The following is a 25,135-nucleotide window of genomic DNA, read 5'->3' on the forward strand; positions in this document are numbered from 1 at the left end:
TACCAGGGTACCCCGTTAGGGCCTTGCTCACCTAGAGGTTCAAGTTCAAGCTCCAGCCAGGCTGCTGAAGGCCTGACACCCAGTGACTCTGCAGTGGCTGCAGCCTGTCCCCACTGTGGCAGGTGGGGGCAGGGATTCCACAGCTTCTTTCTAATAACCAGAGTTAGAGTCCAACATGGACCTTTTCTCAGTTTCTGAGTTTTTTACTCCCAATAAGAAAAACTTTAGAAATGGCACATCAGAGGGGTCACCTTTTGAGCCCTGATCTACCTGCAGGAATTTACGCCAAGGCGGAAGACAGCCGATACCTGCATAATGACCTGTAGAAACAGGGTTGCTTATCAGTTATCATAACAAACTGGAATTGGGATAAATCAAAATGTCCTAAAGCAGACGACTCTCTATATAATATCCCTGAGGCAATATTTGGCATATGCTGCTGACTGGTGGCTAATGACAGAGAGGCTAAGTGACATGACCCCGTTAGAGTGGACTATGTGGTGGGAATCCCTTTAAAAATGTATTTCAGTGTGGAGGAAAAAAAATTTGTCAGGAGGCAGCCTGACAAGTTTTATTCTTTAGGAATTCCCGAACTGTCTGCCATGGATATTTACTGTTGTATCATCATTTCTCGAGGCTTAAGGAAAATTCCTTTGCAGTGTGGAGGACGGTGGTGACACATCCTTCAGCCATGCATGGGGGAGTTTTTGCAGAATGATGCAGAAGGTGGGCGGGCTGCTTGCAAAGGCCCCAGGAGGCTGGTGATGATCCAGAGAGCAAAGGAGTGGCTTGGGGAAAAGGCTTTTGGACACCAGCTAGAGCCATGATGCCACTAAACACAGGCTTTACCCTGCAAATAGAGTCCCTTCCACCTCTGGGGTGCCTGACAGGGGGCCAGGGCCAAGCTTATAGCTGACTGTAGGGGGCATTGGAATGCACGGTCTTTTTTTTTGTGGGGGGGTACTGGGGATTGAACTCAGGGGCACTCGACCACTGAGCCCCATCCCCAGCTCTATTTTGTATTTTATTTAGAGATAGAGTCTCACTGAGTTGCTTAGGGCCTCACTTTTGCTGAGGCTGGTTTTGAACTTGTGATCCTCCTGCCTCAGCCTCCCGAGCTGCTGGGGTTACAGATGTGTGCCACTGCACCTGGCAGGAATGCCTATTCTGATGACCACTGACTATGGCACTAACAAGAGGCTGCTGACCAGTTGTGACACATGGACACTGGAGTTTGAGGCCGAGGGAAGGTGGCTTTCCCGTGGACCTTGAGAATCCAGCTCACTGTCTGGCCAGCACCCCCAACCTGCCTGACTCTAGATAACACTGGGGAGAGACATAGTCCTTTGCTGGCAGTGGCCAGTATATTAGGTCATCAGAGAAGGGACTCCCACCTCCCAAAGCACAGGGTACATATTGGGAAAGCTCCCAGAGGGGACCAAGCGGGTGGGCTGGACCATCCAGGTGACCTTGGCACAGTGTGGAGTGCCCACCCCCAGCCCTTACCTGTTCTTAACCTGGGACTTAGCATAGAGATGGGGCTGATTGCTCCCTGAGTTAACAGCCCCAACAGATGCTCAGGAGGAAATTGAGAGCAGAACAGTATAGGCTTATTGTCCTAACAGTGTTCCCTAGGGGCTCTGTCCCCTCCCAATTCTGGCATTCTAACTTTCCTTCCTAAGGAGTGCCTCTGGGAGCCTCTGGCCCACCTGCTTGTCATCCAGGGTGGCTGCGATGGGCACAGAGATGGCTCGGATCCTCTGTCCTGTGGATAAGACACGGCAGGGTTGAGGACCATGGACTGTCTCCTTTGCCTACTGAGTTGGGCTCAGCTATAGCATCTGCAACGAAAAGCAGAGGATAGGACTGGGACACTGGGCCTGGGTGAGGGTGGGGAGGCCAGACTCTCTGGAGCCTCGGGGGTCCATGTGAAATCCCCTGACCAGTCCTTGTCTGTGGACTGGCTTAGTTCTAGGGGACCCAGAGCCCTTGAGTGGCTAAGTCCAAAGGCTCCTCCACACCCTACCCTGGGGGTTGCCTGGAGCCACGCTAGCAGGGTGGCCCTTTAGAGGAAGGCCAGGAAGGGGAGCTGGGCCCACCTGGACAGGCAGGTGTTCACAAGACCCTCCGGCCTTCCCTTCTGGAGGGGAGGGAACTGTAGAGGGCCTCAGGCTCTGCACTAGTGGCCTCCGATGTGTTTTCCCCCCTCAGCTGTCTTGTCTGTCTCTGAGACCAGCCCTCCTCGGGGACGCAGCACATTAGTTGAATACCAACAGCCTCCACTCACCATTTATCAATCTGAGCTCACACATGAGCCCTGTCTTCAAGCAAGGCGTCTCCCAGGACTCCAGACCCCAGGAAGAAGGTCTACACAACCATACTGAGGTTTGGTGTGGTGGGCCCTGTGAGGGAATGGTGAATTATTGCCAGAATGCTGCCCAAGTCCCTGCAGGGGGCTCCCTGGGGCATCCTGAACAGCTGGCCTTAGAGGAGCTGAGGGTTGGGCAGGACTAAGGATCCATGTGGCCCGCAAGCAGACCAGAGCTGCCCCATACTCCTCCTTCCTAGGGTGGCGGACTAAATAGGTGCTTCTGATTCCCCAGTCTTGGGGTCCCAGAGGCATCCAGGGGCCCCACTGAGCCTCATGCCTCTTCCAGTCCTGGAATAAATGACCATGATTGGAGGTCAATGAAAGCACTACAGCAGGTCCATAAATTGATCCAAAGGGTTCACATCTTCTCCTCTTGCCACAGTGAGTGAACGCCCACCATCTCCCAGGCATGGGTACTTGTTGGCCCATTCCAAGTACCCACGCTTGGGGGTCATGGACCTACCAAGTTGCTGCCTGTGTTTCTGATGCAGCGGGAGGGGTGGCGGGTGATGAGCACAAACCCCAGGGGCTGCATTCAGCCCAGTGGTGATGGCAGTTGCAGGAGGCCAGGGGTGGCCTTCTGAAGCCAAGAGAGTTCTGCCTTGGGAAAGAAGGTTCCAGAAGGTGAACAAGAGCCTAGGGGGCTGATGAGGGTCTGTAGCTCTGCACTTTTCCTGCCTACCCTTTTCTCACCAATCCAATGGGCACCAAAAGGGTGGCTCTCAGGCTTGTCAGGAGCCCACCAACATGAGATAAGGCGTCCTCAGCACTGAGCATATTGGGTGTGGCGTGGAGAAAGCGCTACAGCGAATCATTATTACACGAGATGCCCGGGACAGATAAATGAGGGGAAGTGCCAGGGGCACTGATGAGGGACTAGATTGTAGGTCCTATGTCAGGTCACACCTCCACATTCAGGACCTTACCTGTCCCACCTGGGGGGGTGCTGGCTTAGCGCTGTCGCCTGGGGGTGAATCCACGAAGCTTCCTCCCCTCGCTGCTTGGCTTTCTAAGATCTCAGGTCCCACTCCAGGTATTTCGGGGAGAATTAGGTCGGCCTCGCAGCTTTCCCAGCGCGGGATGGCGAGGGAGCGCAGGGAGGGGTGTGGCTCCGCCCTGACTGGCCCTCGTCTCACACTTTGGAACCGGTCCCGCCTCGATCCCTGCCCCGCGTGCTGACGTCACGCCGGGACTTCTTCGGTCTTGTTGGCCCATTCCAAGTACCCACGCTGTCCTCCGGCAGCTCAGAGAGCGCGGGGCTGCGAGGTAGGGGCGCGCGGACAGGACCCCGGGGACCGAGAGCGCACCCGGCGCAGGGTGGGCAGGGCGGCGCCGGGCACCGCCAGACTGCACCGCAGCGTCGTCTCCACCCGCGGTGTGTCCGGGTGGTGTGGGCGTGAGGGGCGCACTTGGGCAGGGATGGGGAGCCCGAGGACCTGGTGCACCCAGGGAGGGTTTGGTGCAGTGTCGCGCTTGGTGCCTGGGCGGGACAGCCCGGGTCCCAGAGAGAAAGCCCAGCGAGGGAAGGGGCACAGCGTTCACTTTCCGCTAGCGATGTCCCAGGCTGGGGTGACAGTGCTGTTGACTTTTCGATGAGAGCACACAGGCAGTGGGAGAGGCCAGGGCAAGGGTCCCAAAGAAGGCGTTTCCTGGCCGCGCCGAGGCGGGCCGTGTGGGATGGCCCCCGGAGGCGCGCGGAGAATCTTGCATCTTGCGCGGGTGGGGTTGGGTGCCCTCTTACTGACCTGTGTGTGGCAGAAGGGGCTTCAGAGGCCACCGGGCAGTTGATGGAGAAGGGATTGGATGGTACACCTCTGGGAAAAGAGGGCAGCATCTCAATCAGAAAAGCATGGGGGGAGGGCGTACAGAGTCACAAACTTTACCCACGTGCCCTGAGGCAAGGGTCAGGGTGGGGTCTGAAGCTTAGCCAAGTGGCCCCTTCCCTACCCCAGAAACTGCCTGGGTGGAATTTGAATTCGGGGCTCACAGGTAAGGGGAGAGACGCACGAATGGGGGTCTGCTCCTGTGGTCTACACCCTGGGTTTCCCTGGCAGCACATGGAAACCTGGCAATACAAAGCCCCAGCCCTGTACATCTCATTCTGCATGGGGCTGCGTAAAGCGCCTTGAAGGTTTTGGCTGATGAATAGTGTGTTGCAGCTGCTGGGTGCTCTGCAAAGTGTATTCAGAATAACAAGAATCAGAGCATGATTTCTTGCCTGAAGGCTGGGCATCTGTCTAGTCAGATGGGGCAGAACAAATGCCCAGGGCTTCGCAGTTTGAGCCACCTGACCTTGATTACCTGGCCAATCAGGCTACCCTGGCTCAGTGGCAGACTCTCCCTGAGGAGGAAGAGCCTGGACAAGGACATGCCCTTCCCCAGTCTTTGGGCAAAACAGGCAGGAGAGAGAGGGAGGTGCCCCAGACAAAGGGAAGCTGGCTATTTGGCTTCGATACCAATAGCAGCTGGGCAAAAAAGTCATTGCTTTGCAGAAGGGACAAGTCCCACCCTCTTCTTGCCTTTAGAGGGTCTCTGTCTAGAGCCCCTGAAGCATGACACTGAAACCAAGTGTGTGGTGGCAGCTAAGTCACTTCATGTCTCTGAGCATCAGTTTCCCCATCTGAAATACAGTGGCACCTGCAGCTCTGTGAGGTCCTGAGGATTGAGTGATGCAGGTGGCGCAGCAGGTGGTGGCTGACCTTGGTACATGGCGGCTACTGTCCTGATGATAATTAGTAGGAGAGGGCCCAGGCCATGGCTAGGGCCCAGTTTTGGAGGTCTCTCTTTCGGAGCCATCACTGTGGCCAAGATGATGGATTGGCAGGTAGCAGAGAGAGATGGAGAGCTTCCTCCCCACAGGCACCTCTGGCTCCAGGGATAATCTTCACCTCCAGCTTCGGGCTCTGTGCGAGGACTTGTCTTGTGCAGAAATGACCTGGCAGGGCCCGAGGCCTTTGGTGGCAGCTGAGGGTGGGGAAGATGAATGAGGCTGCACAGGCCTCTTGAGATCTGGGTACAGGGTCTCAGAGCCCGAGGCCTTTGGTGGCAGCTGAGGGTGGGGAAGATGAATGAGGCTGCACAGGCCTCTTGAGATCTGGGTACAGGGTCTCAGAGAGAGTGACATGGGGGGTCACACTTTCATGCTCAACGTGGAGCCATTAAGGGAATAATTCAGAAGTAGGTGAGTGGCACTGCTTCTGGCTCCAGAGTGGGGGTGTAGGTGTTTGTGAGCGTTAGGAAGGACTAGGGCAAGTGGGGCACTTGTAGGCAGGTCCTGTGACCGGCATCCAGAAACCAAAATAGGCTGGTGAGATGCCGAAGGAGTCAGGTGCTCGATACATCTTGCTGCTCACAGAGCTGGGAACCCTCCCTTCTGTTGGGTCCAACCAAGCTCTGGGCAGGGAAGGCAGGAGATACCATGTCTGGGGGGAAACTGAGGCACGGTGGGGTTAAAGGTCAGATGACCAAGTTCATGCCAGAACCCCAGCTGGGGTTGAGGGCATTTGGCTTCCAGGGTTTTCTGCTCAGTCTCCTGGGGTCCCTGACTCATAGCCCACTGACTGCCCACTGAGGCTTGCTGGGGTGCTGTCTCCATACTCCCTGACATCTGGCTAAGCCTGGGGACAAGGCAGACTCCTAGAGCCCCTTCTCAAATCCCACAGCCTTCTCCACTTCCTCCAGACCAAGGTCAGAGTTCCTGCACAATGTGGCCATCCCTCCCTGACTTTGTCCCCTGTTCTTCCCGTTGTGCACTGCAGCCAGATGGCCAGCCTCCTCCTGTCCCCAGAACACATCTGCCTGTTGGCAGAGGGTAGGCTTCCTAGCTGCTCTCTCGGCTTGGGACACCCTCCATGCCCCTCCTGGGAAGTAGCAGACTCCCTCCCCACTTCTTCCCTTCTGACGAAGCCACTTTCAAGCCGTCTTGGAAATGGCCACGGGGTCCGGCACTCCTGACTCCCACCCAGTTCTGCCTTTTCTCCTTCCAGTATCATTTGCCACCTTCTAACTGACGTGCAACAATATTTACCTTCAATGCTTTTGCCACCTGTCCTGCCTCTCCAAGCCCCTTGAGACCAACCTGACTGTTTTGTTCTAACAAAGGGCCTGCGGCACTTGGAAACTGCAGCAGTTAATATTCTGTGACCACTTGACTGGGCTGTGACTGGGCTGTCTCACTTAGGCAGGTGAGGCACTGTGGGTGTGTCTGTCGAGTGTTTCCGGTGACATCAGCAGTAGGGTCTTGGGCTCTGTAAAGCAGACTGTTCTCTCCAATGTACTGGGCACCTTTCAGTCCCTTGAGGGTGGGAATACAGCAAAGGGCAGAGAAGGAGGGATCCACTCTCTTTTGTGCCTGAGCTGGGATTTCTCCCCTTCTCCTGCCCTTGAACTGGGACCTGTGGACAGAAATTTACTGCTTCCTTCCCTTGGTCCCAACCTGCTAGAGACAGCTCATGGGCCTTCTTAGCCTCCTTAATCACAGAGCCAATTCCTCCTAATATATCTTAGCTGGGCCTGGTGGCAACTGTCATGGTAGTGACTTGGAAGGTTGAGGCTGAGGTTTGCAAGTTCAAGGCCAGCTTCAGCAACTTATTGGGGCTCTAAGCAACTTAACGAGATCCCTGACTCAAATAAAAAAGGGCTAGGGGTGGAGCTCAGTGGTAGAGCACCCATGGATTCCATCTCCAGCGCCACAACAATAAATAAACAAATAACACATTTTATAAACACACCTATAAAATGCTTCCCTCCTATTGCTTCTGTTGCCCTGGAGACCCTGACTAGTACAACTGTTGGAAGGATGAATTGATGAACTGATAAATTCACATGTGCTCCTGCGCTGGGATCAGCATGGCCTCTTTTGGAAACTCATGAGTCTCTTGGCTGCTTCTGAGTGACTTGGGTCGTCTTCCAAAGGGAGGGAGCCAGTGGAAATTCAATTCCTTGGTGTTCTTCCTTGCACACCCCTGGCCCCTGGGAAACTTGCCCACTAGGCTCTTCTCATTGCCATGGGTTTGAACTTCTCCCTCATTCATTCACCTGGTGGATTTTTTTTTTCCTACACCCAGGAGTGAATTGTTCATTGTGTTGCAAAACACCAGTATTGCCTACGTGTCCTGAATGGGCACAGGAGCTAGAACTGTCCTGGAGTCTGTCAGTGGGCATGGGGTAGGGGTGTTCCGGCACGGGATCTATGTGTTCTGATTGCACCTGATTCTCGTGAGTGCTGTGGCTCAGCTTGGCTCCACCTTTTCACCCCCCTGAACCCAGTACCCACATCCTTGGGCACTAATGCAAAGCCCTGCTAGGAACCCAGAGGGGTTTGTGCCCTGGGCAGTTATTTTATTTGTTGCTCTCTACTCAGAACTTTGAGGGCTGGCGGGAATGTCAACTAGCGTACCCCTTCTGGGAAGCGACTTGGCAATACAAAAAGCAAGATGCTTTAAACCCCGGCACATGGAAACCCCTCTAGGAATCCATCTGGAGGAGAAGGAAACAGACTCGTGAGCAAAGACGGGCATTCTGGTGTTTGGGGGGCAGCCATTGAAAATGGCATTTTTATAGAATATTTAAAACTCTGGGATAATGCCATAAGTACTAAGTAAAAGATATAAGATTATACAGTTGGAACTTCAGTTTGTTAAATATACATGGAGAGAAACTATATAAAGCTTGGTGTGGGAAGGATCTTGATGGAAATTAATCCTGGAAGGGTCCTTCCTTTAAGATAGTGCTTTCCTCTGGAAAAAAAAATCACATTTATGGACTTATATGTGCATGCATTATATACATCTGTGTATGTTTCCTTCCAAGGAAGATTTATAAAGTGTGTACCCCAGACTTTCTGCTCAAACCTAAGTGTTTGAGTAGCTATAAATATATTTTTCAGATGAATGCTTTAAATTGGGTTAAAGAGAGTGTGGAGTCCTCGTTCTCATACAAAAAGGAGCCCCCTTCTGGTTTCCAAGTGGGGCTGGAGGCCCCGCACTTGGTGCTCTGCAGAGAAGTGGGTTTTGTGTCTGAACTTCCTGAGTTGAGGCTGGCCCGGGGCTGTCCCACCTTCAGTCCTTGTCCCCCTGGGGCTCTCTGCTGTGACTTGTATATCTTCTCATCCCTGGCCTCTGGTTCCCCTCATCCCTGTCCGTCCTTTTATTACTGTTCCATAAGGGTCCCCCACCCAGCCTGTCCCCTACCTGCCTTTGCTGCGTCAGTTGCTGCACCAAGACATCAAGGAAGGCCCAAAGCAGCTGGTAGCCAGAGTCAAGGGCTTACTGACAGCTTTTCAGGTGTGTTTCTGACAAATACATGGCTGCGCCAGTCCTTTTTCCTGGCTCAGAAGGACAGAGCAGGTGTCACAGTCGGCCTGCTTGTCTCTTCTCCCCGCCAGGCTGTCCCCGTAGTTCAGATCCGTTCCTTGCTTCTCTGAAACTCCCTATTTAGCTTGCAGTGGTTGGCAGCTGCCCTTGACCTCCTAATTTGTGTTCCATACCCCTTGTGTGTGCCCTGGACACTTCTGGGTGGGGAGCCACTGGTGCTGCCTTCCTCCTCCATGTGCTTCCTGGGGACACCCACGGTTCTGGCCTGGAAGCTTATGGTTGGGTTAAAGAGAAGTGCAGTTATGGCCCCAAGGGATCACAAAGAGAGTAGCTTCCAGTTTCTTGCATGGAGGGGCCCCTCTGGCTTTGTAGGGGCTCAGCACAAAGGGTGGGGTCTCTTCCTATACACCCCTTCCTTCTTTTATTTATTTATTTATTTATTTTGTACTGGGGATTGAACCCAGGGGCATTTAAGCACTGAGCCACATCCCCAGCCCTTTTAATTTTTTATTTAGAGACAGGGTCTTGCTGAGTTGCTTAGGGCCTTGCTAAGTTGCTGAGGCTGACTTTGAACCTGTGATCCTCCTGCCTCAGCCTCCTGAGCTTCTGGGATTACAGGTATGCACCCCCTTCTTTCTAAGGGCTCAGGACACAGTTTGGGTGTATGACAAGGAATGGGTCCCTGCCCTTCATGGGGATTCCAGCAGAGTGTGAGGCCTGGATGCCTAGGGAGATTTACCCAGTCTACCCGAAGGACAAAGAGAAGAGTGCCCTCTGTTCCTGGTTGCGGGGAAGTGCTGCATCCAGGGGCTCTGTAGGGCTCCCCTGTGCCTGACACAGCAGGCCTGTGTGTGCCTAGTTGTGACGGCGGCATGCTCTATGTCCCCTGTAGGGTGTCCGCAGGCCTGGAGGTGCCCATGCTTTGCTAAGGAGGTGCACTTCCAGGCAGGGCTGGGCCACGCAGGCTCTTGGCCCAGCATCCTTCTGCTGGGAACCCCTGGCAGCCACTTCTGTCAGTTCAAGGGAAGATTCTAGAAGAGACGGTGATTGTCTCCTGGGCAGTTCATGGGCAGCAACAGGAGTTCCTGGGTGTGGCTACCATGCTGCAGTGTAGACAGGCCCAGGAGTTCAGCTTCGGCCCTCGGGCCCTGAAGGATGCGCTGGTCTCCAGTGACGCCGGCCTGCAGCAGCTCTACGCCTCGGCCTTCACCCCGGCAGAGAGGCTGTTCCTGTCCGAGGCCTACAATCCCCAGAGGACCCTCTTTTGCACACTGCTCATCCACTCGGCCTTTGACTGGCTGCTGAGCCACCCCGAGGCCCCTGAGGACTTCCAGACGTTCCACACCTCCCTGCAGCACCGGAAGCAGAGCCTGGCTCGGAAGCACATTTACCTGCAACCAATAGGTACAGGGAGGGGGCTGGAGCCAGGGAACCAGCTTGGGCACAGCCCCAAGCAGGGCTGGAATTAGGGCTGGTGGCATTGGGTGTGTTCGGAATTGGGGTGAGGCAGGGAGGCCCTGTCTTCCCCCACTCATCTTTGACACTGGTCAGAAAGCCTGGAGCCGTGGGACCATCCCACCCTCAGGTGGGCATGGGGAGCAGGACTCAGGGACCCCCGGCATGGCTGCTGTCTTCCAGGGCTCTTCATTTGTCAAGAGATTGGGGGACACAGGGTGATCTGAGGGGCGAGAGAATAGCCCAGCCAGGTAATGGGGAGGGTCAGAGGTGGGCCGGCCACTGTGCTGTCAGCATTCCAAGGCAGATGGCCTCAGCCTGGCATAAGTGGCACTTGGCTTTGGAGAGGAATGTCAAGCTTCTGTCTGAGGTGTTGGTGTGTCACACCCTTCCGCGCAGCCAGCCAGAGGAAGGCTGGGCTTCTACTGGCCTTGCCCTCAGCAGGCTAGTTGACAGCCCCTGGGGGTCCATGCTAGCCCCCTCCCAGATGCTCAGGATCAGCGTGCTGGAGGCTTCAGGGGTCTTGCTCTACATAATCCCACATCTGAGACTCTGTTCTTGACCCTGCGGGGCCAGACCCTTTTTATGTGTCCTGCTTATACCTCTGGGAGCCTCTTACCTGACATGTGGACACATGGCACCTTGCCAAGATGGGCGGGAGGTCTGGGGTGGGCCTGGGTCCTGAATTTCTACCAGGTCCAGGCTGAGACTAAGGTCTGGAGACCTCGCAACCATTCCCATGGCCTCCACCCTTGGTTGTGTCTATCTGTCCTCCTAGCATGCCATCTGGTGGTGTCCCCCCCTGCCCTGCCAAGCTCTTGCTTTCCAGCGTGAGCCTACACTCCTGTTTCAACCAGGCTGACTTTTTGCAGCTGAGGAACATGCTTGCTTCTGCCACCCGCTGCTAGGGGGCCTCTCCTGGTCAGTTTATGGGCTTCTAGCAGCATTGTAGAAGTCCCTGCCTCCCTGAGTTTCATGTGTGACAGTGATTCCTGTCCTTTGTTGTTGTTTTTTTAATATTTTATTTTTTAGTTGTAGTTGGACACAATTCCTTTATTGTATTTATTTATTTTTATGTGGTGCTGAGGATCGAACCCAGGACCTCGCACGTGAGAGGCGAGCGCTCTACTGCTGAGCCCCAGCCCCAGCCCTGTTTTTTTTTGATAGTGGGGATTGAATCCAGGGATGATTACCACTGAGCTACATCCCAGCCCTTTTTATTCTTTATTTTGACACAGTCTGGCCTTGAACTTGGAATCCTCCTATCTCAGTCTTTGCACCACAATGCCAGGTTTCCTGGCCTCTTGTCTGGGCACTGGCCTTGTTTGCCCAGATGGCCAGTGTTGGTGGCAGCTCCCTGATGCTTTGGGGGCACAGTGGGGCTGACCAGCTGCTCTGCCCCCAGATCTGAGCGAGGAGCTGGCAGGATGCCCCCTGCTGGACCACCTGCGGAGCTGCGTGGAGGCCTTCTTCTTGGGCTTGCGGGTCAAGTGCCTGCCCTCTATAGCGGCTGCGTCCATCCGTTGCTCCTCGCGCCCCAGTCAGGACTCTGGTGAGCGGCAGCTCCACACAGGTGAGCCAGGCTGGGGGCGGAGCCCAGACCAGGGCAGGGCCAGCGAGACCCCATCCCACTGTGTAGCAAAAGGCCGATTCTGGAAAGAAAAGGGGAGGAAGGAGCTCCAGAGACAGAAGGAACTTGTTTGCTCTTCTGTGGGGCATCAGTTTTCCCCACCTTTTGGACAGAATGGGAATAAGGAGTTCCTCTTCCTACCCAGCAGTCTATGGAGTTGGCCCCACAGCTCAGGGCCCACTCCCAGAGTGTTCCCTGGGATGCAGAGCAGGTGAGGGGCACCCTTTGAAAGCTGCTCAGCTTTGCTCCAGACATTCACTTTGCAAGGGCCTTCCTGTGGCCAGATGACCCGGTCCTTGAGGCCCTATCTGTGCCTGCAGGTTGTTGGCCTTTGGAGAGTGAGGCCAGCCGAGGAATGAGGCCTGAGTGGACAGGAGACTTAGACACAAGCCCAGGGAGGTTCCCAAGCAGGTGCTCTCTGGCAAGAGTGGATCAGTGTTGTTCATGTTCTGGGAACTGCTCAGCACGGGCTTTCTTCACTGGCCTGTGGCCCACACTGCCACGGGCTCCCCTCTTGCTGCTGAGATTTCTGTCCAGCCTTCATACTTCCATTCACTCACCTCCAGCACTCTCTGCATCAGGGTCTGAAGTGCCCCTCACCACACCAGTCCTCATTCTGTCACCCTGAGTGGCAGTTCTGTAGCTTCCAGTGGATTCTTTCTTTTTGTGGTTGGATGCAGGGTTCCTGTCCCCTGACAGCAGCTCACAGCATCTGCCTAGGGCCCAGCTGGCTGTGTTGGTTGGTTCTGCCAAATCTGTTATCTTGCTCCTGGTGCACCTTGTTATTTTGATTGTTGGACATTTTGTTTGACAAATTAGTTTACTCTTCTTTTTATTTATTTTATTGTGGTAAGGGAGATTGAACCCAGGGGCACTTACCCACTGATTTACATCCCCAGTCCTTTAAATTTTTTTTTTTTTTTTTTGGAAACAGGGTCTCATGCTGGGTTTGCACTTGTGATCCTCCTGCCTCAGCCTCTGGAGTAGCTGGGATTACAGGCTGAAGCTTTCAGGCACCGGAGCTGGATGGGAAGTTCAAGGCTGGCGTCAGCAACTTAGTGAGGCCCTAAGTAATTTAGAAAGACCTTGTCTCTATATAAAAAATAAAAATGGCCTGGATATGGCTCAGTGGTAAAGAGCCCCTGGGTTCAATCCTCAGTTGCATCAAAACAAACAAAAGCGTAATTAAAAAATTTTGAGTATGTGTGTAGCTGGGTGCAGTGTAGATTACAGGTGCTTGCCCGTAATCCCAATGGCTCTGGAGCTGAGGCAGGAGGATGGCAGGTTCAAAGCCAGTCTCAGCAAGTTAGTGAGGCCCTAAGCAACTTAACAAAATCCTGTCTCTAGGGCTGGGGTTGTGGCTCAGCGGTAGAGTGCTGGCCCAGCATGCAAGAGGCCCTGGATTCGAGCCTCAGCACCACGTGAAAATAAATAAACAAAATAAACGTGTTGTGTACAACTAAATTAAAAATATTTAAAAAAAATAAAATAAAAAGATCCTGTCTCTAAATAAAAAATAAGAAGGCTGGGAATGTGTCTTGGTGGTTGAGTATTCTGGGTTCAATCCTAAATTATAAAAAAAAAATTTGAGTAAGAAAATATTTTGGATATAATAAGTTAAATCAAACATATTGTTAAAATCAATTTGTTCTCTTTTCTTTTTTACTTTTGGGAAATTTAAAGTTATATGTATAGCTCAGGCTGTATTTCCACTGACAATGATGTGCTATATCATCTCCATAAGCCAGAGCGTGTCCCCCTATGGCCTCCTCCAGCATCTTCTGCCCGTGTCTCTAGTTCCTTCCTCACCCCCTGATCTACCTCTTGTTTCTTGAGTCCCTTCCTAAGCTTAGAATTCCTGGTTCCCATTTCCTCTCCCGCATCTCCTTCCTCTCCCTGCATGGTCCACCCCTGCTTGAACCTCCACCCACGATGGGATGTGCTGGTGGGCTCCCTGAGATGCAGGGCCAGGGCCCTCAGTGGTGCCCAGAAGTGCTCACTGCTCTTCCCCCTCCTTCTTGACTCTTTCCACTGAGGAGACACAATCAGAGGCGACTCTGCCCCTCCTTCCCTACGGCTCCCCACCTGCAGCATTTCTCTCACCTGGCTTCCCCTGCCTGGCTCCTGGTCAAGGTCACACTCAGCCTCTGTGGAGATGCCCCTCCCACCACCACCTTGCCTCCCTGCTCCTCAGAAAGCACTTTCTCTATGGTGGCCTTCCCCCTCCCTTTCCCTGCCCTCTCTTCCCTCTTCAGTCACTAGAGACTCTCCTGGTTTCCTGGGACCTGGCTGGGCCCTCCCTCTCCCTCCCTTGGGCCCCTCATTGACTGTGTCCTGGCTTCCACAGCCCTGCCCATGCCCACACTCCTGGGGAGTGTTGGTCCCTATCACTGCTGTAACTGATGACCACACAACTGGTCTTACAGTTTTGTGGGTTAGGAGTCTCCCTGCGTGGAGGTCAAGGTGTGGGCGGGCTGCGTTCCTCCTCAGGCTCTGGGGAGAATCTATCCACTTTTTCCAGTTTCCAGGGATGTCTGCATTCATTGGCTTGTGGCCTCTTCCTCTGTCCTCCAAAATAGTACTGCAGCTCAGGTCTCTCATTCTGACCTTGACCTTCTAGTTAATACAGAATAATGTCTCCATTTCCATATCTATTAGCCTGCCCTGAGCAGGGGCTGGAGATGGGTCCCTAGCCACCTCCTGACCCCCAGCACTCTCCTCCTAGATGGTATCCTGTCCTTTTTGAAGAACAACAAGCCAGATGACGCACTGTGTGTGCTAGGCCTCACGCTTTCTGACCTGTACCCCCACGAGACCTGGAGCTTCACCTTCAGCAAGTCCCTCCCAGGGCATGGTGAGCTGGGGCCCTGCAGTTTCCACCTAGAGGGAGCCTGGCATGTGCTCTTGCCCCAGGGGAGGGTGACACACACCTGTGGAAATAGCTGCATGATCTTGATTCCCCCACATTTTTGCTATTCCTGGGCAAGAGGCTGGCTTGGCTGCTGCCTCAGGGCCGGCCTTCATGTGGGCATAATGGCAGGGCAGGGTCTCCCAGGACTGGCTCATGCTCAGGCCATGCCTGGGTTGCAAGAGAGGATGGGCTGCTTTCAGTCCAGGCTCCCTGAAGCTGAGGCTGCCCACTGAGTCCCCTTGTCCTTCCCTCTCCCCAGATGTGGGAGTCTGCAGCTTCGCCCGGTTCTCAGGGAAATTCTCTCAGGTGGGGCCCAATGACCTTGATCCAGGTCTGCTTGAGGAGGCAGCAAATGGCCCTGAGACCCCGCTGCAGGACACAGGCAGGAGCCATTGCTTCAGTGCCCTGGGGGTGGTACAGTGCTGCAAGGTAGGCATGGGGGACAGGAAGAGGGTGGGTGGCTGGGCAGCTATGGATGTGTCCTCAGAGGAAGGTCATAGTGGGCTCTGGCTGAGCCTTCTGCCTGGCCAGTTATATTGTCCAGTTCTCTCCAGGAAGAGGTCAGTCCCTCACTTTACGGAGTGAGGAAATCGAGGCTCAGAGATGCCAAGTGTTTTGCCAAAGGCCACATAGCTCTGGGGGACGGCTGGGATCTGACCTATGATCTACCTGGCTCCCAAGCCCTCATGCTGTGTGGCTTCCCCTGAGCCCCCAGAGGGGAAGGTGTGCTTGGACCATTTGCCAGCAGTCTGTCCTCACCAGGGGTTGGGGGTCTGTAGGTAGAGGGCAGGGTTGTGAGACAAGGATGGTGGCCTTCCCCCTCAGGTCACATGCCATGAACTCTGCCACCTCCTGGGCCTGGGGAGCTGCCGCTGGCTCCGCTGCCTCATGCAAGGGGCGCTCAGTCTGGATGAAGCCCTGCAGCGGCCCCCAGACCTCTGCCCCATCTGCCTGAGGAAGCTGCAGCACGTCCTGGGTTTCCGGCTCGCTGAGAGGTACAAGGTGAGCGCTGCCCTGGCTCCTGATTTGGCCCGGGGGAAGCCACACACAGGCAGAGGACCTGTGCTGTGTCCTGCTCCTCTGGGACTCACAGATCTCCTTGGTGGCAGATTGAGTCTTTGGCTGGTACCTGACAAGTGGGAGCACCCTGCACTTTGGCTGGAGGGCAGGTCACCAACCCTGAAAGGAGGAGGGAACCAGACCAACCCAGTCCAGGACAGGTGCTCCTGCCTCCTGGCAGTGCTGGGAAGGGGATACTGCTCTCTGCTGGCAGCATATGGCATAGCCATGGAGCTCGGTCCCCCTTTTTATTCCCATAGAGAGATTTGTTTGCAAACTCAGAAACTTGGATCTATTTCTCTTTAAATCCACTTCTGGCTGAAAACAAATTTATGATGGAGGCACAGGACCTATCAACTTGAAAACAAAAACTTGTCAGAACTTCACTGGGTTTAAGGCCGGACTCTTATGGTTCTGGGGAGCCCCTTCCTCATGCAAGTTTCTGGCAGGGTAGTGGCTCTCAGCCTGCCCTGGTGTCACAATTCCCTGGTGGGATGGGGTTCTCACCTAGATGCATTAGAACAGTCCCCTGTGATGCTGGAGGCCTGAAGTAGAGGCCAGGTCTTTTCAGATTATAGCACTGACTCCCCTGGGAGCAGAGGGACAGCTCTTCCCTAGTGGGGAGCCAGGAGCCTGTGTCGCTGCAGAACAGGGCAGCTGGTGTGGTTGTCACTTGTGGAGACACCCTGCATGGGCCAGCTGCCCAGTCACGGGGGCACAGGCAAAGGGCTTGGTTGGAGGCAGCTCTTATTGTCCTGGTGAGGCTGAGAAATGGGAATTGAAGACAGCTCTGGCTGTGAAAGGATTTGATTTCTTACTTGTGTCCTTCATCTGGGGCTCATTCAACCATCTGATGGGAACTTTTAGAACTTTACCCAGTTGAGGGCGGGGGTGTGGTGTTCAACAGACCCTGGGTGAGCTCTGAGGGCTGAGGTGGTGGGTGCAGCCTCTCCTCCCATGGTGCTCCCTGAAATGGCTGGGCCATTGGGGGCAGCCAGTCCCCTCTCAGGACAAGGCTCAGGGACCTGGTGGGCCAATGACTGTAGTAGGTGGGGAGCTATGCAGGAGATTTCCCACATGTCCTGGGATGGCCCAAGGACTCTAAGAGCCATGGAGCCACCCAGGGCCAGTGTCTCTGCTCAAAGAAAAAGCCCAGCTTTGTGGTGCCGGCCAGTGTCCACTGATTGACTGAGCAGAGCTGGAAAGTGCTGCTCATTGTGACGCCCATCCTGCAGACATGGCACACACAGGGGACCTCAGGAGCACAGGTAATGGGAGGCCATGGTGAAACATTTAGGGGTGATGTGTTTTGAGTGTTTCTTTTGCCTTAACATTTTCTGACTTTAATCATCAGCTTTGAGGAAGGGCTGGGTTAGCATGAGGTGCCCAGTTCCTGAAACGTGAACAGCAGGCTCCTGGGACCTGGAACGTCTGGCTGTGGCACAGCCTGGACTCCAGTCCCCAGCAGTGCTGGGCAGCAGGGCCCAGGTGGCATCAGCTTGCCACGGGCCTCAAGGTGACTGAATGCAGCTGGGTCCTCAGGCTGCTCGCTGGCCAGACAAGTGCCCACCAGAGAGAACTCAGCCCGTTTCTCCCTCGCAGAGACTCCTCGCCTGGACCCAGGCAGCAGCAGGTTCGTGGCCCTGCCAGGAGGCAGGAGAGCCATCTATGTCGGAGGACACCCCACCCTTCAGCGCAGACTCTGGCATGTGCTGTGAGAGCGACTCAGAGCCTGTCACCAGCCTATCAGAGCCCCTCACCCCTGACGCATGGAGTCATGCCTTCCCTGAGGGACCCGAGGATGGGCAGAGCTCCCTGGTGGCCTCAGAGGCTCTGCCGAAGCTTGAGGGCCCTGTGGAGGCCATCAAGGAGCACGGACGGTGGCTGGCCACATGTATCCAGGCCCTGGAACGGGAAGTGGCCGAGGAGGAGCTCGCGCAGGTGGACAGGGCCGTGGATGCCCTGGACCGGTGGGAGATGTTCACAGGGCAACTCCCGGCTACCAGGCAAGACCTGCCCTGTGTCAGGGACAGTGCAGGGCTGCGCAAGGCCCTGGGGGACAAGCTCTCCTCCCTGAGGCGGCGGCTGAGCACACGCAGACTCCCCAAGGCCGAGTCCTCCCCCTGCCGCTGGGAGGGGGGTAGTTAGTGCAGCAAGATGGCCTGTCCCCTGCAGAAAAGTCAGCGCCTGGCGTCTCTCCCCAGGACACCAACTGACCACTGCTGTCCAGCCACCAAGGGCATGGTGAGCCCAGCAGCGCTAACAGAAGCCCTCAGAATGAGGAGGCTGCTTCTAGCTGGCTCCTTGGGTCCCTGTGCCCACTGCTTACCGCAAAGCACAGCCTGGTCCCAGGGCCCCCATGGCAGCCTGGGGAGCACCCCGCCCCTCTCCTGGGCGCCACCGTGGTCTGAGGGCCAGGGGGGAGCTGTGCGCTTGCCTTCTCCCTGCAGGCTGGGCTTTGGGCCTGCTGCTCCCTCTGGTTACTTCCAGCTAGAGCTTGAAAAGTTATCCAGGCCAGTGGTGACCCTGGGACATGGGCTGTGCTGCTGCTAACTGGGCTCCAGGGTCCCCTCAAAGTGGAGCCATGGGGTTTTGTTTTGTCTCTGAACTTGAGACTCACGGGGGTCTGTCCTTTTGGACCCACACTGCGGGAAGGCAGGTGTCTAACCTACAAGTTTAAGGGGCAGGAGGGTGGAGCCTCCTTATCCCCTGAGGTCGCCTGCTGTCACTCAGTGGTGAAAACACACTGCAGCCCCATTCTTGGGACTGTTTTCTGACCAAGGTGGCTGTGCTGTCAGTGGGCACTAGGCCGCAGTGGTGCCATGTGGGGTCAGTTTGTACTAGGCCATCAGGTGCCTGTGCTGGTGCCAGCAGGGTGCAGCTCATGTCTTCAGTGACATCTTTTTGGCTGAGTTCTATCCCATTCCTGAGAGCAGTTAGGACACCGTCCACACGTGGCATTGTCTGTGACCCTTTCATTTTTTGGTCCCAGGGATTGAACTCAAGGGTGCTTAACCACTGAGCCACATCCCAAGCCCTATTTTATTTGAGATGGGGCCTCACTAAATTGCTTAAGGTCTTTCTAAGTTGCTAAGGCTGGCCTTGCCTTGAATCTGTCCTCCTGCCTCATTTGATTCCCACCCCCTCAAAGTGACCTTTTTATCACTATCAAATGTCCCAGCCTGAGATAGTAGGATCCTGCAGAGTGAAGCAGGTGGAGTCCCAGCTTTTCCCTCACTGGAAAGAGGCAAGAACAGGAAGCTTAGACAGTTTCGAATTGTTTCTGAGAAAAAACTACAAATATAGACCTAGAGGGAGGCTGAAGCTGCCTTGTGACTGTGACACTACTGTGGGGCAAAAGGCAAGTCCCAGGCCCAGAAAAATGCAAAGGGTTAAGGTCATCTGAGCCTGGAAGCAAAGTCACACCTCTGACGCAGTATCGGCACCCTCCCCAGGCCCCCAGGCCATTCTTGCCATCTCATACAGGTGTCCCATGGTCCAGGTTGTCCTTGCAATGAGATGAAGGGACTCACGCTACGGCTCATACAGCTGCCCGTGTCTTCGAGCAAGGAGCACAGCTGGGCCTCGACGCCCAGGCCCTGGGAGTCCTCCATCAGGCCCAGGCTCCCTGGGTAGCTGTGGCCTTCCTAAGCCTCATGTCAGAGCCTCACCCTGCTGGGCAGTCACTGAGGCCCCTGCAGGTCCCTGGGAGGGACACAGACGCCACCTCTGAATGGAGGTGTGGCAAGTTTCTGGAAGGACGTACCACTTGGGGAAATAACATTGTGGCCATTCGTGAGAAGCTGGCCCTGGTCGGTGTTGGTGGCCTGGGTTTCACTATCATGACGGCCACATGGTCTTACCTGAGGCCACTCTTCTGTCCTCTGCAAGAGGTGAGTTACTGGAGTGGCGGAAGATTCAATGAGGGTAACAAATAGCCAGGTGTGGACGGAGGGCAGGAGGCCATCAGGGTCATCCACCCCTGGCCTTTGGCTCCTAACTGTCATGAGTCCCAAGGGGGCACATGGAGGTGGGAGGCAGTAAACCACTAAAGCCAGAAGCTTCACCCAGAGGCTTTTGAAGACTGGTGTCAGGAGGACGTTTTGAAAAGCAGCTTCCTCTGCCATGTTTCCCTCCTCATACGCTGGCCCAGGTTCTGTCCTTGACAGGCGAAGGGTAATGGGACAGTCACCACGGGAGGAGGGTAAGGAGAGGAGGAGCCAAGTGGGGCTCACGGACCTTCCTAAACTCGAGCTGGAGATGTCGCAGCTGTGGTGTTGACAGGTGTGGTCTGCAGGGTCCCGGGGCCATGGCATCTAAAATGTCAAAGAAACGCACAAGCTGACTCAGCTGCTCCTCACCTGCTCTGTCAGGGGTCCCTGGGGTGCATGAGGACAGGTTGACAGATCCTCCAAGAGCCTGGCACGTCTTGGTCAAGCTGGAGGCGCTTGAGAGGAACTAAGTAGTTTGGGGTCATGACACGTCACCTGTGTCACTAGGACATCGAGCCCTGGGTCCACATGTTCCTTTTCAGGCTCAGGGTCATGACATGTCACTTCCATAGAACATCTAGCCCCTGGCTGCACACGCCCTTCCCCAGGCTTTGACCAGGGGCCAAGTTGGAGGGGCCCTAGACAGAGGGAGCAGATCCCTCTTTCTACCCAAAGCCCAGACTCGCCATCCAAGGAGGGGAGAAGCATTTCACTCCTGCCCGTGGTGGGAACCCTCATAGAGCAGGAGAGCTAGTGTAGCTCTGCACCCCATTTCCAGGGCAGAGTCTGAAAAGGGGTGCCGTCCTGTGAGCCAGCCCATGGGACATCTGATACAGACCCCTCTGTGATGAAAGAACTCTCCAGAGGGCTTAAAGCACAGACAAGCACTGGCTGAGTCAAGAAACTAATGGTGGGGCTGTGTTCAAATTTAGAGTCCCTCCAAGGTCAAATGGGATGCTAGAACATTCCAAGGATGTGCCCATGTTCAGAAGGTTCACACACAATGCTAAGACTAGCCACTCTCCAGACCCAAGGGGCAGGGACAGCCAGGCCTCAGAAGGATCAGCTGCTGATCTTCCACCTCTTAGCGGTCCCACTGAGGACCAGGGGATATTGCATGCCCATCACCCTCAATTCTCAAAACAGCAGTGGCAGATGTCATTGTTGACATCTGCTCTGTGGCTGTGGAGGCTGAGATGCAGCTTGGTGACCTGCCCAAGCCTCAGTGGTGGTGGAACCAAATTCAGGCTCCTTTGCCCCAGAGGGAGCTTCTTCGTTTCCCCACCATATTCCACAGGCTCCTTAGGGAAGAAAGCAAACTGGATGTGTCTGAGCAGGAAGCAGAGCGGGGGCGGCACAGGCATCTGGGGGTTGCACTCCAGCACTGAGCCAGTTCCTGATATCACCAGGAAGCTCCCCAAGGAACATGGGGTGGGTGGCAGTGCTCTTAGGTGCCAACCACAACAGAGCCCGGGGTGCTGCGGCTCTGTGGACTTGCTTCTAGAAAGAGGGTGAATCCCCAGGAAGGATGCCGCCACCCAGTGGATGGAGCAGCAGGGTTTCCTGAGGACGTGCTCAGATCTGCAGGATGGAGGTCGCTTTCTCTGCGGCTCCCCTGGAGCAGCTCCAGCCAGGCTGGAAGGACACAGGCTGGAAGGAACTGCGGTCTTCTGTGAGCACATGAGCCTGATCCTGAAGGTGGAGGAGGGGGGAACTGCACACAGAGGGACCTGGTTTCAGTGAAACCCAAGGAAAGAGCAAATGACAACCCTTAGAACAACAGGCTGCCAAAGAGTATTTCCAAGTAATCAAGGAAATTCCCGCCTTACTATAAGAGGAGCTCGGCTTTTGAAAGCTGGTAGAATAAATGCAGACAACCAGTGGGGATGGACAACTGTCGTTTTGAAACGAGTTTGAGATGAAACCAGATTCTATGCTTTTGCTGGTTGGTGGGGTCTGCCTAAGTCACAGGCCTCTGCAGCTGAGAAAGCCCATGTTAGTGTTAGCCGCTAAACACTCCTGGGGATGCCTGCTGGAGTCAGCAGCCAGCAAAGCCCGATTCTTTTCCACCCCTGAGTTGCATGTTGCAGCTCTTACTGGGGTTTTTTTTCCCTCCAGTGTCACAGCAGACCCCAGAAGCTCACTGCTAACTTCTTTCCAGGGTCTTGTCTTGCAAATCAGAAGAATGAAATTCACAGACAATGGAAGACAAGAGTGAAAGGAGCAGGATTTATTCTAGTGGGAAGACAAGACACAGAACTCTTGCAGGGAAACAGGGGACCAGATAGTAGGTTGACATTTGAACTAGGGGTTTATATAGCCCTTTGGTGAACACTGTTAGTCCAAATTCATGCTAATCAGAGTTCTTTTTTTTTTTTTTTTGGTACTGGGGATTGAACTCAGGATCATTCAACCACTGAGCCACATCCCCATCTCTAATTTTATTTAAAGACAGGGTCTCACTGAGTTCCTTAGTGTCTTGCTGTTGCTGAGGCTGGCTTTGAACTCACAATCCTCCTGTCTCAGCCTCCCAAGCCACTGGGATTAAAGGCAAGTGCCACTGCTCCTGGCTTAATCAGGTGTTAGAAAATACCAATGCTACTGGTTAGCCCTGGTCTGAACTTTCAGGTCTGCCCCCACTTCTAGTTTTCCTGATGCTCATGGGGGAAGTGGGAGGTTGAGGTCAGAGGATCATGGATGCTCCAGGGTTCAGGTGGATGGTGCTATGTGGACTAGGTGTCCCTACCAGCCCAGGCTCAGCTATTGAGGTGTGACAGGTCCACTCACTGTGGGGTGCCTCGGCCCTGGCTTGCCATGCCTCAGGCCCACACTGGCATGGTGGGCTCTGTGGGCCACAACCTGTGCTCACTGTCCATACTCAAACCCACCTGGGCCACTGTTTCTGGGACTTGGCTTAGATTCACTTTCCTTTCCCAGCACCACATCACATCATCTCAAAACAGGACAAGCTGAAAATACTGAGGCTTATTTTTGAGCTCAGCTTCCTGGGGAAGAGACAACAAAATCAAACTTCCACCAGGAGTTTGTTTTAAAAAGCAAATTACCACACAAAAAAAGCAAATTCCCAGAAATATTTAGATGTTAGTTTTCAGTTAACCCCCCCACACCAGGCACTCCCACTGACAGTTGGAGGCAAGCAGAATACTCACCAAAAAGCTGGCAGGCTTCAGAGACCCTGCTTCTCACAAGTAATTGCCGCACAAGGGTCTGCAATGAGCACCTCTCCTCAGACCCTCTCCATCACTCCAGCTTTCCGCATTAACTAGAAATGAGCAGCCAGGGCCCACAAGCAAGGCCACCCCAGATGCCACAACCTGGGCCTGTGAATGACACTGCACTCATTCTGACATGGGCCAGGCCATTGCACCTGGGCTCTCCGCTCCTCCTCTGGCCCCAGCCACAATGTCCCACCCCTCACGGCATGTGCTGTCTTACACTGTGTCCCACCCAGGCCCCTTCCTGGCATAGGGTGCCTGTCTCCCACGGGTGCCTGGTTTTCTGGTTGAAGCACAAATGCTACTTCTTGGCAAAGGTGACGTGTCTGCTCGCTTTGCCCCCATGCTCCACATGCACCTTCTGTTTCTTTATGAACTTTACCACCATCTGTGAGTTTGTTTCTGGGGCTGTTACAGGTCTGTGGTCAGCGGGAGCTCACAAGGACCACGACTCTTGGGCACACACACCCACCTGCCATGCAAAGCAGCTTGGATCAATTGGAAGCCATTCCTCCTCAGGGGGCCTTTAGGGAGCAGGAACATGACTTCCTGTTTCTTCCAACACCCGCCTACAGGAAGGCCATGTTACTGACCACTCTCGACTGCTGGCCGTTTTCACCTGAGGAACTGATTTCACTGGGCTTGCTCTGTGGTCAGCGCCCAGCTGGGCCCACAGTGCGGAGGCCAATCAGGCCCAGCGGTGGAGGTCCCTGTGGTCAGCCCATCAGTGCTGATGCCCTGGAGGAGCGTGGCCTCATGGGCAGGCCTGTTGCCCTGGTTTTGTTAAACAGGGAGTCCCAGAGACCAGGAAACAGAGGTTGTCAAAGGGGCCCCTGGGAAGAGGGGACAGCACATGAGGGCCCAGTGGAGAGAAAGCACACTTTCCCTGGGGGTCACTGGAATGACTGGCAGGGGTGTGGAGGGTGCCAGTCACGGTCCAAGTGGGCAGTAGGAGAGGAGTAGGGCGGGAGCAAACATGAAAAGTTTTTGTTTTTCTGAATGAGATCGGGCCTGGGAGTGACCTACGGCATTTCCTTCATGTCCCACCAGGGGCTCCACAGGTCCCTCTAGTGGATGGGCAGGGCAGGGCAGGGCTGGTGTCAGCATGGCACCATCCAGCTCTGAAGGGACAGAATGGAAGCTGCTGGGGCTGTGAGGGCAGCGGTCTAAATGTCAAGAATTCCCTCTCATTCCTGCTGCTGCTGCCTTCCCGTCACATCTCCCTGAAGCAGTCACTTTACATGGGGCTCTTGAGAGTCATGGACCCCAAGCAGGAGAGGTGCTCATAAAAGGTGGTGGTGGGGGGTGTGTCCCAGGAGGAGTCCCCTGCCCTGGTTGCAGCACCTGGCTGTGACAGGCCTCCTGTGGTGACGGCTTGCCTGCTCACAGGGCACTGTTCCTAAGTCCACCTAAATTCAGGAATCAGTACTGAGACCACAGGTGACCGACACACAGCATGTTCTGTTATCAGATTTTCTAGAGTGCTTCCCTGTTACATCTCAATACTGCTGTAAGCCCAAATCAGAAGTGTAAGTGACATGGGAGAAGTCCTCATTTCAGCTCAGTCAGTGCTTCCTGTTTGGAATGCGAGGCTTCCACGGGAGTCCCTCTACAAGGTGCCATTCCTCCTGCTTGTAGCAGTGAATGGGCCACTCTTCCCTGTGCAAGGCCTCCTCTGAGTCGCTCTTGCTGTACTGCTGAGGATGGGCTGGGAGCCCTGGCCACCTAGACATCCATACATTGAGTGACCAGCAGGCGCCTCCCATCTTCAGTCATTTGCTGGAAGTCTTAGAAAGACCTATTAAATTGTCACTTCATCAGTGCTCACGTTTCCATATTTTTGAGCCAGAGTTGAGGCTTTTGATGTGATTTAACAAAAAAGGGGCATGTTTGGTGGGGGACCTCATATGCTTGCGCTCTCGTCACCAATAGCATTTTCCCCTCGGCCCTGCCGGCCCAACCGTCCTGCTGACTTCTCATACTTCGCCCACACCTACAGGCCTGTGCTTCTGAGGGCTATTAAGTTGAAAAATGGCTGACTCTTGCTGAATAAACACCGGGTAGGATGTGAGACTGCTCCAGGGCATGAGGAAGAGCCAGTGTTCAGCACCTGGGGGGGAAGGCGGCAGAGCGAAGGAAACACAGGAGAGGGGCTGGGTCAGAGCCA

At 54.7% G+C, this 25,135-nt stretch overlaps 1 protein-coding gene and 1 long non-coding RNA gene across 3 annotated transcripts; one reads left to right on the forward strand and one right to left on the reverse strand.

Moving 5' to 3' along the window:
* Positions 1-443: 443 nt before the first annotated feature.
* Positions 444-3,670, reverse strand: LOC124098865 (uncharacterized). Its single transcript, XR_006853726.2, has 4 exons — positions 3,298-3,670; positions 2,288-2,402; positions 1,710-1,841; positions 444-758 (listed from the first exon to the last, which is right to left on the reverse strand). It is a non-coding gene; the product is annotated as an uncharacterized LOC124098865 (long non-coding RNA).
* A 114-nt stretch (positions 3,671-3,784) lies between these two features.
* Positions 3,785-24,790, forward strand: LOC124098855 (archaemetzincin-1-like). 2 transcript variants are annotated; one of them, XM_046453827.2, is made up of 7 exons: positions 3,788-9,303; positions 9,578-10,089; positions 11,546-11,713; positions 14,496-14,624; positions 14,941-15,110; positions 15,507-15,683; positions 17,343-24,790. In XM_046453827.2, the coding sequence occupies exons 2-7, from the start codon at positions 9,786-9,788 to the stop codon at positions 17,886-17,888; spliced, it is 1,494 nt and encodes a 497-aa protein (XP_046309783.1). In that variant the 5' UTR covers positions 3,788-9,303; positions 9,578-9,785; the 3' UTR covers positions 17,889-24,790. The 2 variants fall into 2 exon arrangements, with proteins under 2 accessions (XP_046309784.1, XP_046309783.1); XM_046453828.2 differs by lacking the exon at positions 11,546-11,713 and having other exon boundaries at positions 3,785-9,303.
* The last annotated feature ends 345 nt before the right edge of the window (positions 24,791-25,135 follow it).

This window comes from Marmota monax, unplaced genomic scaffold (assembly GCF_021218885.2).
Source record: "Marmota monax isolate L192 unplaced genomic scaffold, Marmota_monax_Labrador192_F-V1.1 WCK01_AAM20220418_F8-fsc00338, whole genome shotgun sequence".
NCBI lineage: Eukaryota > Metazoa > Chordata > Mammalia > Rodentia > Sciuridae > Marmota > Marmota monax.

Excerpts from the sequence above, each read along its gene's own strand:
- LOC124098855 (XM_046453827.2), top strand. The coding sequence starts at position 9,786 with ATGCTGCAGTGTAGACAGGCCCAGGAGTTCAGCTTCGGCCCTCGGGCC. Across the intron at positions 10,090-11,545 it reads CATTTACCTGCAACCAATAG|ATCTGAGCGAGGAGCTGGCA; the intron begins GTACAGGGAGGG and ends CTCTGCCCCCAG. Across the intron at positions 15,111-15,506 it reads GGGTGGTACAGTGCTGCAAG|GTCACATGCCATGAACTCTG; the intron begins GTAGGCATGGGG and ends CTTCCCCCTCAG.